This window comes from Peromyscus maniculatus, chromosome 20 (assembly GCF_049852395.1).
Source record: "Peromyscus maniculatus bairdii isolate BWxNUB_F1_BW_parent chromosome 20, HU_Pman_BW_mat_3.1, whole genome shotgun sequence".
NCBI lineage: Eukaryota > Metazoa > Chordata > Mammalia > Rodentia > Cricetidae > Peromyscus > Peromyscus maniculatus.
Window position 1 is genome coordinate 38,532,149 of NC_134871.1, and position 12,926 is coordinate 38,545,074.

Below are 12,926 nucleotides of genomic sequence, written 5' to 3' on the forward strand. Positions count from 1 at the left end.
GTTCACACCTCTTCTGCCTTGTGGAGGATGGTCTGCATTAGTAAGGGCCCTGTTAGCCTCACTCTTCTTTGTGGTGCTGGCTGATCTGTATTATTCTCCCACAGGTCTTAGGCACTCCCATGAATTCTTAACACAGTACCTTTTAAACACTACTAAATCATGACGTTTAGAAGAACACTTCATCGGTGGTTACCACCTCTTTATGCACTTGCTCAGTTCATTCCAACTATTTAAAAACAGCTGTTCAGCCATTTAAAAACCATTCGTGGAGCCCCTGCTGTCTCAGTACTAGAGACTGGAACACAGCAAAGGTGTAGGAGCAGACCTCACTCATTCTTTTGGGGAGTAGAAGACTATGAACATGGAGTACAGTGACACATCCCCCACAGGTTCTGGACAGTGGGAGACCTGGGCTCAGGGAATGCTTTAACTTAGAGTTGGGTACAGAGCTGTTATTTTTGGGTTGTTCGAAAACTACAAAGTTAAACTAGGAAAAAAAATGCTGCCATTCAAGAACGTCCTATCTCAGGAGACATTTTATTTGGTAAATGTGAGACAGTCAGGTAGAGGTTGCCTCTGTCACATTCCTGTCCTAACTTGTGAGTGCATCATCATCCATCCTCATGTTGACCCTGTAGGATAGGTACACTGATCTCTATTTTTCTTCCCTTTTTTGATGGGTAATCAGTGATACAGTTTTGGTGACCCTTTTGATAGCCATTCACAGTAAATGGCTATCATTTCCTGAGCTCTTTGAGGTTTTGTATTCTAGTTTCTTCTTGGAGAGTTTGTGTATTAGTCCAGAGTCTCCAGAGAAACAGAACTTTATAGAAATCTAATCTAATCCCATATACAATAAATCCCATATATAGTGGCTTATAAGGCTGTGGTCCAGCTAGCCCAACAATGGCTGTCTGACAACTGAAGGTCCAAAAATCCAGTAGTTAGCTGTTGAGTCCACAAGGCTGGATGTCTCAGCTGGTCGTCAGTATACCCTGGAATCCTGAAGAAGTAGGCTATAATGCCTGTGAAGGAATGGACTTTCCAGCAAGAACAAGAGTGAGGGCAAGTCAGCAAAAGCTTCCTTCCAAGTCCATTGTATAGGCTGCTAGCAAGATGTGTGGCCTGGATTAAAGGTAGATCTTTCCACCTCAAAAGATCTAAATTAAAAGAGGGTCTGTCCACTTCAGATATTAAATAAAATTCTTCACAGGTGTACCCAACCCCTTGAGTTTTAGTTAATTCCAGATGTAGTCAAGTTGACAACCAAGAATAGCCATCACAAATCAACCCTTCATCAACTTGACACACAATCATTTCTCCTTATATCATGCTAATTCCCAAATAAAAACAATAATCAGGTCATAATTATGCTTAACTATACAACATACAACCACAAACACATTGTATTTTTAACTAAGTGATAATTATATCTCACATAACTATCCCTTGTACAACCTCAAACACATAAATTTTACAATAGGTGGCAATGTCCTTAGACATTCTTTTGGTATTTCAAACCTTAAATGTGATAACCATTAATATTCTCTTAATTGATGTTATATTACATAATAACTCAAGGCAAGAAAATACAAATATCTGTACAAACACATTCTTAAAAACATGACAGAAATACTCCTCAATTATAATCCCCCTTTCTGCAACTGATCACATGGTCTTAGCTGGTTTCTATAACTACCTCCCTCTACTACCCATTCTGTATTTCCTCCACCATTAGCAAGCCCTCAGCAGGTCTTGGTTCCTTTCCTGGAGAAGTGACCCATACCTTCTTCCTTGAAGGGTCTGTGCCCTTTGTCATCCTGCCTGGATTGATAATTTCCCATTGGATTTAATCACTGGACATGGTAGCACTAAGAGATTCCCTACAGGATCGCCTGCACTCCAGACATAATCTTTCTTACCTCCATTGTGGAGAAGCAATTCAATTTCACTATGGCAATCTGGATCAATCACCCACCGTTATTCCTTTCTTAGCCTGTTGACTTAAGGCCATCAGAAGTCCCAAGTGACCAGGGGGAGGCTGAGCTTCCATTTCATTGGAATGTTTCTGTGTTTCCTGGCAAGAGCACCCTCCCTCTGTAACCCAAACTTCTAGGCCAGCAGAACTTACAGTTGTGGGAACAGCAAGCAAAATTTTCCTAGTGGGGCTCAAGGGGGGATAGTGAGTGGAACTGTTCCCTTTTCTACCTCTTGATTCTTGGACCCGTGGGTCCTGGCTATGGGAGAAACTGTACCATATATTTTTATTAGACACTGACTCAAAGCGTATACTGCCTTCTGAAGAACGCTGCCTCAATCCTCCAGGCTGCTGCCGCCTAACTGGGGCTCCGTGACTTCGAAAGGCCATTCCATCTTTGTCAGGCCAGCTGCTTCAGGGTGGTGGGTAACATGGTAACACCAGTGGATTCCATGATTGTGGGCCTACGATCACACTCTCTAGCTGTGAAGTGGCTTCCTTGGTCAGGAGCAATACTGTGTGGAATGCCATGTGGCGGATAGGCGTTCTGTAGGTTCACAGATAGTTTTGGCAGAAGCATGACACACAAGGAAAGGCAAATCTATAACCAGAATAAGTATCTATCTACTCCAGTAAGGACAAAGCGTTGTCCTTTCCTCAGAGGAAGTGGTCCAATGTAGTCAACCTGTCACCAGTCACCAGAATCAGCATCAATTTAGGACCAGTATCCAATAGATCCTAAAAAGTCTGTTTGATCCCTTCACCCAGGGTACAGTTACCCTTGTAAAAGGCCATAGGTCCCTTTGGGGAAGGACTGGGGAAATATTAACAGTGGGACTGGGGAAGGCTAACAATAAAACTCTTAGGTATTCTTTCAAGGTCCTTCTTCAGGGGAACCTTGTCATCCCTTTTAAGGGGTTCTAGGTCTGCAAACTGACTCAAGTCTGGAAATTGGTTCATGGGCTGTGATTCTCTTTTGCCATGCTCCAGTGGAATTTTTCTTTCATTTGAGATTTTTTTTTTCCACTTACACAGAGAAACAAATGAGACATCATGATTGATTAGCCAGTACCAAAGGTCTGTACAAGTCATGCCACCAGTGAAACCACTTTGCCTGTGCTGCCTATTACTGGTCAGGCCATTATGGACATTGCTCTGTCTGGGCTGCCCGTTACAATAACAATATTCACCTTCCCTTTGGAGATTCGGTACTGCCACCTGGCCCCTGCTACTTGGGGCCCAATTAAACCCAGTGCATTTAATTCATCCAGTTGAGCAGCAGCATCTCCAACTACACAAGGAAAAGGGTGACAACAAAGCTCTTCACATGTGCTGGTGGCCCTCTCATCATCTTATAAAGTAGTGAAGGACATGTCTTTTGGGTCTTCCCATTGTAGAGGATGAGGTTTTACATAGCATACCCACTTCCCTGATCCTTAGAATCCTGCTGTTAACACTAAGTCAAAGATATCAAGCATCTCCAACTACTTTTCAGTAAGCCAGCTCTTGACAAATGCTTCAGCTAACCATTCAAACAAACTTTTGACACCTTTTTTTTTTAATTGTGCAAGCTTCCACACTAAACCTAGAATCTACACAGAGGGCCCGTATCAGTAAACTCAGCCTGATCCAGTTTTATGTTCCTTTCACGATTATTGCACACTTACAATCCATTCGCACACATATTCCCCAGACTTCTGCTTGAATGAATTAGCAGACTCATTAAGCTCTTTAGTAGTATAGACCCCCTCATGGACTACACTTTCCACCTCCCCTTTAGGAGCCTGCTGAGCCTGAAGTCTGATTATTGGTTTTGAGACAGCTGTTGGTGAGCCCTGAGGGACATCAGTTTTGTCTTGCCTGGCATCTCCTTCAGAGAAAGTCACTGTTGGCTTAGCAGACAATGACAGATTCATTTCTTCAGTCAAAGGTGGAAAGGGCAATATTGCAGGGGGTGGGGGTGGTGGGAGCATTTCTTCTGCGAGGGTGGAGAGCCTTCCTCAGGGGAGAGAAACCTTTGAGGATCGGAGAGTTCAAAGCCATCAGCTTTAATAGCGTCCTCCCACACATCCCCATCCCACCCTCCAGGATCCTGTTCCATAGCAGTCAGTGCCCTCACTGTAACTGCTGACACCCTCTGAGGCTGGGACTTGAATTTTCGCTGTAATTCCGCCAACCTTAGGATGAGGGCTTCTATTTGGTTTTCTCCAACTTGTGCTCTTTGGCTGCTGGAGAGCAGAGCCTCTTCTAGACCGCTTCCTTTAGACAGTTTCCGCACATGTGGAGCTGGTCAGTTTTATGACTGAGCTCCTTGCTGTCGTTCGCCATATTCTGAGATGCTAGAAATCGGTTAATTTTTTATCACAGAGCTCATTTTTTCCTTTGTCAGATTATCTAGAGATGCTGGGAGCAACTGGCCAGCATCATCATTTTCCTTATTTTTTTTTTCACAAATTATCAAAAGTTTTATATAGTCAACAAATTCATTGCCTTTCAGTTAGTAAATCAGGATAATCCAGTGGGTTTGTCTGCTTAAGTTTGTAAACTAGTTCACACCATGGGCTTTTAATGCTCTCTCAGATGGAGGGGCTTCAGTAACTGTAGGTATTGGCAAAATGGAAAGCCTATTTCAGATACTTACGAAATTCATCTTTATACTTCCGTTGGTCTAGAACCACTTCTGGTACCAATATCTGTATTATTCAAGGTTCTCCAGAGCAGTGGTTCTCAACCTTCCTGATACTGTGACCCTTTAATACAGTTCCTCATGTTGTGGTGACCCCCAACTATAAAGTATTTTTGTTGCTACTTCATAACTGTAATTTTGTTGCTGTTATGAATCATAATGTAAATATTTTTGGAGATAGAGGTTTGCCAAAGGGATTATGACCCATGGGTTGAGAATCGCTGTCCTAGAGAAATAGAATGTGAGAGAGAGAGAGAGAGAGAGAGAGAGAGAGAGAGAGAGAGAGAGAGAGAGAGATTGATTGATTTTTTTTAACAGGCTGTGGTCAGCTAGTCCAGCAATGGCTACCTACAAATGGAAAGGCCAGGAACCCAGTTGTTGTTCAGTCGACGGGGATGGATGTCTCAGCTGGTCTTCAGCATGCATTGGAATCCTGAAGAAGCAGGCTCCAGTGCCAGTGAAGGAATGGATTTGCCAGTGAGAATGAGTGCAAGCAGGCAAAAAAGCAAGCTTCTGTGTCCTTTATATAGGCTGCCAGTGGAAGGTGTGGCTCAGATTAAAGGTGGATCTTCCTATAGACAGACAGACAGACACACACACACAATCTGGATTAAAAGTGGGTCTTCCCACTTGAAATCATTTAAGAAAAAATCCCTCACAGTTGTACTCAGGCCCTTGAGCTTTAATTAATTCCAGATGGAGTCAAGTTAACATGCAAGAACAGCTACCACAGTTCATCAGTCCCTAGGAGGAATTCAGCAGTCAGCACTGGATTCAAGGGGGTTGAATTTCAGAGATGGGTCTGTCTGTCATCCCTCTTCCTACTGTGGGTGCTGATCAGTGTGTGTTTTTCCTTAAAATGGTGAAATGGACCATTTGTATTGTGTGTGAAGCGCGCAGAGCAGGGAGTCCAGTGGCTTTTGCACCTGACTGGGCCTGCGCCCTCACCTCTGCTTTTTCTGGTGCCATTGCTGCTTCTGTTGGGATGTCTTTTTTTCTTAATTCTGTAGGGCACTTTGTCAGTAGAGGAATCTTTCTTTGCTCTTCATTTGGGTTTGCATCTTGATCAGTTCTTGGTGCCACATAAAATTCCTTTAGCCCTATTTTCGAACCTCAGACAATCACTGTCACTGAGATTTTGTCATTCCAAGCTTCTCTTGACATGGAAACAGCACTTCTCACTGAGAAGCTTCAGTGCAGGAGAGGAAAGGAGGAGGAGGAGCAGGTGTGCCTGTGTTCACAGAGCCTCGGGACACTTGGGGGTTATAGCTCTCAGAATACTGCTACATCTCATTTCAAACCAGACAGGAATTGTTAGTGGTTCACAGTAGCTGACGTTGAGAGGTAAGTTCACCAGAGAACACACAGGGACATTCTTAAAGCTGAGTAGAACATCTGTATTGCTGGCTGGCGGCTGCATGGGGAACTTGCCCCAAGCTTGCGTCCTGGAACCACAGTGCTCTCTTTTATTCACAAAAACCTCATCCTCGTTGTTACTCGTAGTCAGCAAGAAGCAGAACTACAGAAGCCAAAAGCAGAGTTGGTGCATTTAGGGTCTTTCCACTGGGGGACTTCCCTGGGACTACTGACTCAGCCTTTGCTCCGGTTTTGGCAGGTGGTGTAGCCTACATGCTGGGTTTCAAAGCCTGAATGGGCCTTGTGACCTAGCATCAGTGCTGCTAAGGTCTGGGGCCTGCTAAGGTCTGAGCTATGGCAGAAACAGGCTAGTGAAGTCAAGAGGGATCTACGTCCTGTTACAGCAAGGGCGAATGTCGGGTATTGTAGTGACTGATACACACGCATCACAATGGTGTGCTTGCACATGCGAAGCAGCCACAGCCCTGCATTCATGGAATGGAAAGCAGCCCCGGGCGGTGCAGGAAAGGGCCTGCAGGAAGTGGTCGTCGAACAGGTGTACTGCTTCATCTTGCCGGAGGAAGAAAAGGTTGGGGGTTTTGTAACAGTGAGAATGTGCTCCACGAGACTGAACTACACACTCAGAAGTGGACTACCTGAGCATGGTAAAACCCATATGTGTTCTTTAAAGAGAGAAGGAGGCAGCTTGGCCTCTGATGGTAGAGCATCTGCACTGGAATGCGGAGTCCCCTCCTCCTTTGCCTGCCTTTGGCTACCTTCCAAAGCATGGGCATTCTGCTCTGTAAAGTGATGTAAGAAATGGAAACTCCTAGAATGGAAAGAGAATCCACAGTCCTGTACATGAGGAATCATTGTCCCTAAAGTCATAATAATCAGGTCGGCATTGCTATGAGTGATATCCCACCATTCATTGCCTCTCCTTGCCTTTGCTGTGAGGCTTTATGTGTGCTGAGCCCAAGGGGAGTGTAGTTAGACAGACCTGTCGCATGCTTTCCAGACTGCTTCAGGTTGCCAGAGGCCTTACATGTCTGCCTCTGCCGCTTTCCACCTTCCCTGTCGCTCTGTCCCTTGGAGACGGTGTGGGCAGCCCTCTTTGTCCTTTTGTTATGTCCATAACTATATGCTTTCTGCTATGAGCACAGGAGGGGCAGAAAGGAGAAGCGACACCAGCGTGTTTGTGTTTCCTTTCTTTGTTCTCCCTGTGGTGTGCTGGAGTTTGGCTGCCTGTCTCTGTGCAAGTTCATGGCTCCTGTTGGTGCTTCTCTCTCAGTACCTCCCTTCTCCCCTGCTCTCTGTCTCCTGTCCTGACTCCCTCCTCCTTCAGCTTGTGCCAAGTCTTACCCCTGACCCTACCCCGCCCTTGCTCCCTCATTCCTCTCCATTTTAACCCCTTGAGCCCTTTGTGGTTCTTTATTGCTTTGGTTATTCATAGTTTTATTGGAATTTTTAAAAAGCTTAGTTTTATTTTACGTGTTTGGGTGTTTTGCCTGCATGTATGTAAGTGTACTGAGTGCATGCCTGGTCCCCACAGATGCCGAAGTGGCTGAGGGTTCCCTCTGAACTCGACTTATTTGGATGAGTGTGAGCCACCATGTGGGTGCTGGGAACCCAACCCAGTCAGTGCTCTTAAACACTGAGACATCTCTCCAGCCAACATGTTTTTGTGTGTGGCCCTCTGTCAAACTGTTCAGATGACCCAAATTTATCCATTTCTTTCTGGAATCCGGTTTTCCACGTCAGTTCCTCAACAAGAAAGAAGCTCCAGGAAGGCCAGGCTACAGTGTGAGCATTCCAAGCTGACGTGTTTCATAAAAAGTCTAAGTTCTGTATGCGCTCAACCCAGGAACCTGTTGCTTCCTTAATGCATTCCTTTCCATTCTAGCTTATAACAATAATCTACACCCCACCCCCCAACACACACACACACACACACACACACACACACACACACACACACACACAATCCACATGATTCATTGGGTTATTGTTTCCTCAAAAGCATATGGATGACCAGTTGTTGATACGTGTTAGGGGAGGCCTAGATTTTTGAGTTCTGACTCTCTTACTAATTAATGTGATTTTTAAAATCATCATGGAAAATGGTGATTAACGTCGATCTGAGACACTGGGGTGGAGTGAGAGCAAGCAGCTGAGACGGTACACAAGGTGTAGGTGATGCTTAGAATGCTGAGTCAGTGTCATCTCCATCACTTGAAAGTCATGTGTGAGGGAAAGCAGTCTGCTGGGTGAAACAGACCTTAAATAGGAACTAACAGCTGAGGAATCATCAAAGAACAGAGTTCACGTACTTGAAAGTTGTCTCACTAGAAAGTGGGATTTAGGCTATATGCAGTGCCTCGTGTCCCAGTATAGGAAAGAAGGCTGACAGCCTCAGACATGGTGGGTGGTCATGGTGGTACCCACAGGGAAGAATGGAAGGGACCAGAGTGTGGAGGCACTCGTTGTGGGGACTTGAACAGGACATTCCGCATTAGCTCCCATGCCTCTTTGAATATGGTGTGTACCTCATTGGCAGCTCTCTCCTTATTCTTCACACTCTTAAATGAACCAGGTTCATGTCCCGTTTGCTGCTCGTTCTAAGAGTTCGCTCTCCCCTCTCTGTGTCTGTACCCACCCTATCTCCCCACCTGTCTGCTCTCACCTTCTGTGCACCGCCCAATCCCCTTTCCTCTAGGACGCTTCTGCTGCATCAGCCGACGTTTACTGCAGCTCCCTGTTTGTTACTGAGCTGTCATTGTTTCATCTCGACGTTAGGAACCTGGCCTGCCTTCTCATGCTTCTGTCCTTCTTCCTCCTCTACATGGATCGAAGAGACTCATCCTCCTACCTTAATCTGTCCATCGTCCTGTGAGAACCCAGGGCCAGGCATCAAGACCTGGCATCTACTTACTGCCTCCGTGATTGCAAGATTTTGTAACATTATAAGAAAATCTATGAGATCTTGGTAAAAGTTATGATTCTCACTGTGTTGATAGAGCACCCTTATAGTAGTATCTTCTGGGGCCACATCCCCTCACTCAGAAATCCACATTCCTTTGCCTACAATTCTTCACCAAATCTCTTAAGAATTTAGGCCTGAATTTTTCTGGTTTTTAAGTAATCTTGCATATACCAAGCTGTAAGCTCCTTTCTGTAATATTTTGTGCAAAATATTACATTTGTCTCTGCCTTGCTCTGTAGATTCCCCTTCATACATAGTATATCTCAGAACTAAATAGGCTTTAGATAAATGCTGCTTAGTATTCTCTCTCTCACGACAGGTGAATGTCAGTTGAGTGTTACAGCTCTGGAGGGAAAGGTATCCAGACTTGTCGGGAAGCCAGGCTATGCCTGAAGCTGGGGTGAGAGGGGGTGGTCTCCCCGCAGGATGTAGCACTCCTGCTCCTCTTCTGGAGAGAGCCTTTACTGCTGAGCTTTGCTCCACCTCCCACCCTCCCTTAAAGCAGCTTCCCAGCAGAGCTCTGCTGCTTCTTCCCTCCAGCCCAAGATATCGCTTCTTTTGCTTCAGTCTGCTAAAGGGGAAACCCCTGCAGAAGTGTAGCAATCTCCTCCTGCTCCAGTGAAAAGTTGTTACTTTTTTCTGTTTAGCCCCCCAAGGGTTTTTTTCTGACCAGTCCTCCTAAAGGGGAACCTCAGCAAAGGTTCTTCAGTTCTGTGCCATGGAAAGAACTTTACCCGAAACTCTTTTAAGAAAGGTATTTATTTGGGAAGGAGGAGTCCAGGAGAGTGGCTGCCTTTGCTAGGGTGGAAGAGGACAACCAACACCTGAACAGGCAGAGGGCCTTACATAGGGCTTCTTAGGGGCAGAGTTTCTCCAGGGAGAAGATTTTCTTCTCAGGGATTGGTTAGTTTTCCTGCTCAGGGATTGGTTGGTTTTCCTGCTCAGAGATTGGTTGGTTTTCCTGCTCAGAGATTGGTTGGTTTTGTTGGCCAGGGCAGAGTTGGCTCTGGTTTCAGGGTCAAACTATGTTTCTTTCACTGGCCCTTTTTAGCCTGTTGGTTCTAGTTTTAGGGCCAGGGCATATTTCTTTCACTTGCTCTGGTTCTAGGGACAAAGTGTGTTTCTTAGGTTTTGGATTCAATGTAAGACGAATTGCTAAAAGGTCTTACTAATAAAAACCCGGAGCCAGATGTTGGGGTAAAAACTGAGAGATCAGAAAAGCAGAAAAAAGCCATCCACTTTCTTACCACATGAAAAGCCTCAGCCAAAGAGAGCTACTTCCTGTATGCCCATGCCTATATGCCTTTCTGTTCTGCATCTCACTTCCTCTCTCCGCCCAGGTACATCATCACTTCCTGTCTGTCTGTACAGACCTCCAGACCTCTATGGTTAGTGCTGGGATTAAAGGCATGTGTTACCATGCCTGGCTGTTCTCCAGTGTGGCTTTGAACTCACAGAGATCTGGTTGGATCTCTGCCTCCCAAATGCTATGATTAAGCCACCATTGCCTGACTTCTATGTTTAATACAGTAGCTGGCTTTTTCCTCTGATCCTCAGATAAGCTTTATTAGGGTGCACAATATATTGGGGAACACAGTGTATCACCACACCACAGTTCAGGGCTAAAGTGTTTCTTTCACGGGTTTCAAGGCCATGGTAAACTTCTTTCACTGGCTTTGGGTTCAGGGTCAGGGTGCTAGATATAGTGCTTCCAGGTTGGGAAAGCATGGTAACACAAGATAGAAGTGTGTGGCTGCTGGTCCCATTGGACCTCCACTCTGACTGGAGGGCAGATAGGAAGTTAAGCACAGTACAAAACCTCAAGCCCTCCCCCAACCCGTGACCTACTTCCTGCAGCAAGACTCCATTTCCTATGCTTCTACACTCTTCTAAAACATGGGAACAGCTGAGGACCAAAGGTTCAATCACATGAACCCATGGGGACACTTCACATTCAAACAAAGTATAAACCGAGACTAAAGCAGATATCATTACTGGAACCCTTTCTACGATAACAGAGGTTTGGCATATGTAGCTTGGGAACAGTGTTACCTCCCTCTGTATTCTCTAAAACCTCCATCACACACTGACTAATTCTGAGTGGGAAGGTGGCAGTGTATTCAATGAAGGTGTGTGACACCAAATGTGACCAGAGAGCAATGAATGTCAGATCCCCAGTGCATCTCTCCAGGATGTCTGATTAAATCCTTGTTTGGTGACTTCATTTTTATAGCCATTGAAAGGGACACATGAATCTGGGGGGAGCTTCTTGTAATCTGAGCTGCTTTTCTGTCCGGAGTAGCATAGGCTTGAGACTATGAAACTACCAGCTGGTCTTGATTTTAGAGGTGGTCTGGTATATTTGAACTTTCCCTCCCCCCATACACACTGTATTTTACTGGATTTCTTGAAAACAACAAAACTATTCATAATCACCAAATATATGTATAATAAAAATTATAGTGGTTGGCCTACAGAGATGAGATAGTTCAGTAGTTAAAGTGATTGCCTTGAAAATGTGAGGACCAGAGTTCAGATCTCTAGAAACTCAAGTAAATGCCACAGAGGCAGAGACTGGATCCTCTGAGCAGGTTGGCTAACAAGACCAGTAATATCAGTGATTTCTGGGTTTGATTGAGACACCTTGCTTCAATGCATAAGTCTGGGGGGTGGGCCGACTATCAAGGATGATTTCCTGCACTAACCTAACCTCCATATGCACTTTCAAACACATGAGGCTGTACACCCTCTCACACTTGTACTCACACTCATTTGCATGCGTATACACATGTGTGCATACCACACAAACATGAAAAATGGGGAAAAATCTAATTGTCTTAAAGGAAATTTTAGTTTACCTAGTTTGTTGACTCTTATGTCAAAGATTATCTCTAATTACTACATGAATAGATAATAAAAATGGGATTTATTTTCTTTTACTAATTACAGCTGAAGTCTTGGATTATACTCAGTGAAGAAGCTGACTTTTGACTTGCTGCTGTTTTCTTAATTTATTCTTTGAGAATTTTAACCATGTATGCATTTATGATCATATTCCTCTCCAGTTTCCCCAGGTTCCCAACATGTCCCTCTCCAAACTACAGAACTGACTGTGTCTGTCTCTCTCTCTTTCTTTCTCCCCCTCCATCCCTCCCTTTCACAATAATCCACTTAAGTCAAATAAGTGCTGCTCCTAAGTGTGTGTGTGTGGGGGCATCTATTGGATCTTAGTCAACCTACCAGTAGTCACCCCCTCCCCCCCAGAATGATTCTCCCTCCCCCAGCATCTGTAAACTGCTACTGGCTCCTCCATTAGGTAGGGGGCCTTTTGAGTTCCTCCCCCATCCATATTGGAATTTTGGCTGGCTTGTTTTTGTGCAGGTAACTGCAGCTGCTAATGAAAGCTAACCAGTAGTGAGGAAGTTTCTTTGTAGGGTATCAGTTAATTTCTTTATGTCCTTTGATCAACATGTGTGGTGTCTCAGCAATTGGGTCTTACCTGGGGGTTATGGTGGGTAAGCAAGAGCAGTGGTTAGCCTGGGTTGTTTTGTGGGTCTTACCTCGGGGTTATGGTGAGTTAGCAAGAACCAGTGGCGGAGCTTGGTTGTTTTGGAGACCTCTGGGGAGGTTCTTGTGCCTGATTCTGCAGTTTTGTTTAATAGCCATGACTTCTGGCAGCAGCACTCTCCATTTATGCAGGCTTCCTCCATTTGAACTACTACTTAAAAAGTACATTTGAAATTATCTTACCAACTGGTAAGCTTCTGTAAAGCGATTTCCGTAACCCTTAGTTTTGGCTGATTCATCTCCTGCTCCTCCACCCCCTTTTACACTCCTTACCCCTTTAACCCCACTATGTCACCCTTTCATACATCATGTGTTCTGTTCTCACCAATTGCATTTTAATTGGGTTATAAGATAGG

General features: G+C 44.8%; 1 protein-coding gene across 11 annotated transcripts in view; it reads left to right on the plus strand.

Moving 5' to 3' along the window:
* Khdrbs3 (KH RNA binding domain containing, signal transduction associated 3) overlaps window positions 1-12,926 on the plus strand; it is a 172,200-nt gene that overhangs the window by 45,402 nt on the left and 113,872 nt on the right. For 2 of the 11 annotated variants that reach the window (XR_013046419.1, XM_076556013.1), the window contains exon 1: window positions 6,457-6,685. The exons of the other annotated variants lie outside the window; for them this stretch is intronic. Coding sequence is in view for 1 of the 2 variants with exons in the window: in XM_076556013.1 (XP_076412128.1) it covers window positions 6,472-6,685 (214 nt within the window). In the remaining variant the exon portion in view is untranslated. Of the gene's footprint in view, window positions 1-6,456; window positions 6,686-12,926 lie in introns of those variants that run through there. 11 annotated transcript variants of the gene reach the window in all.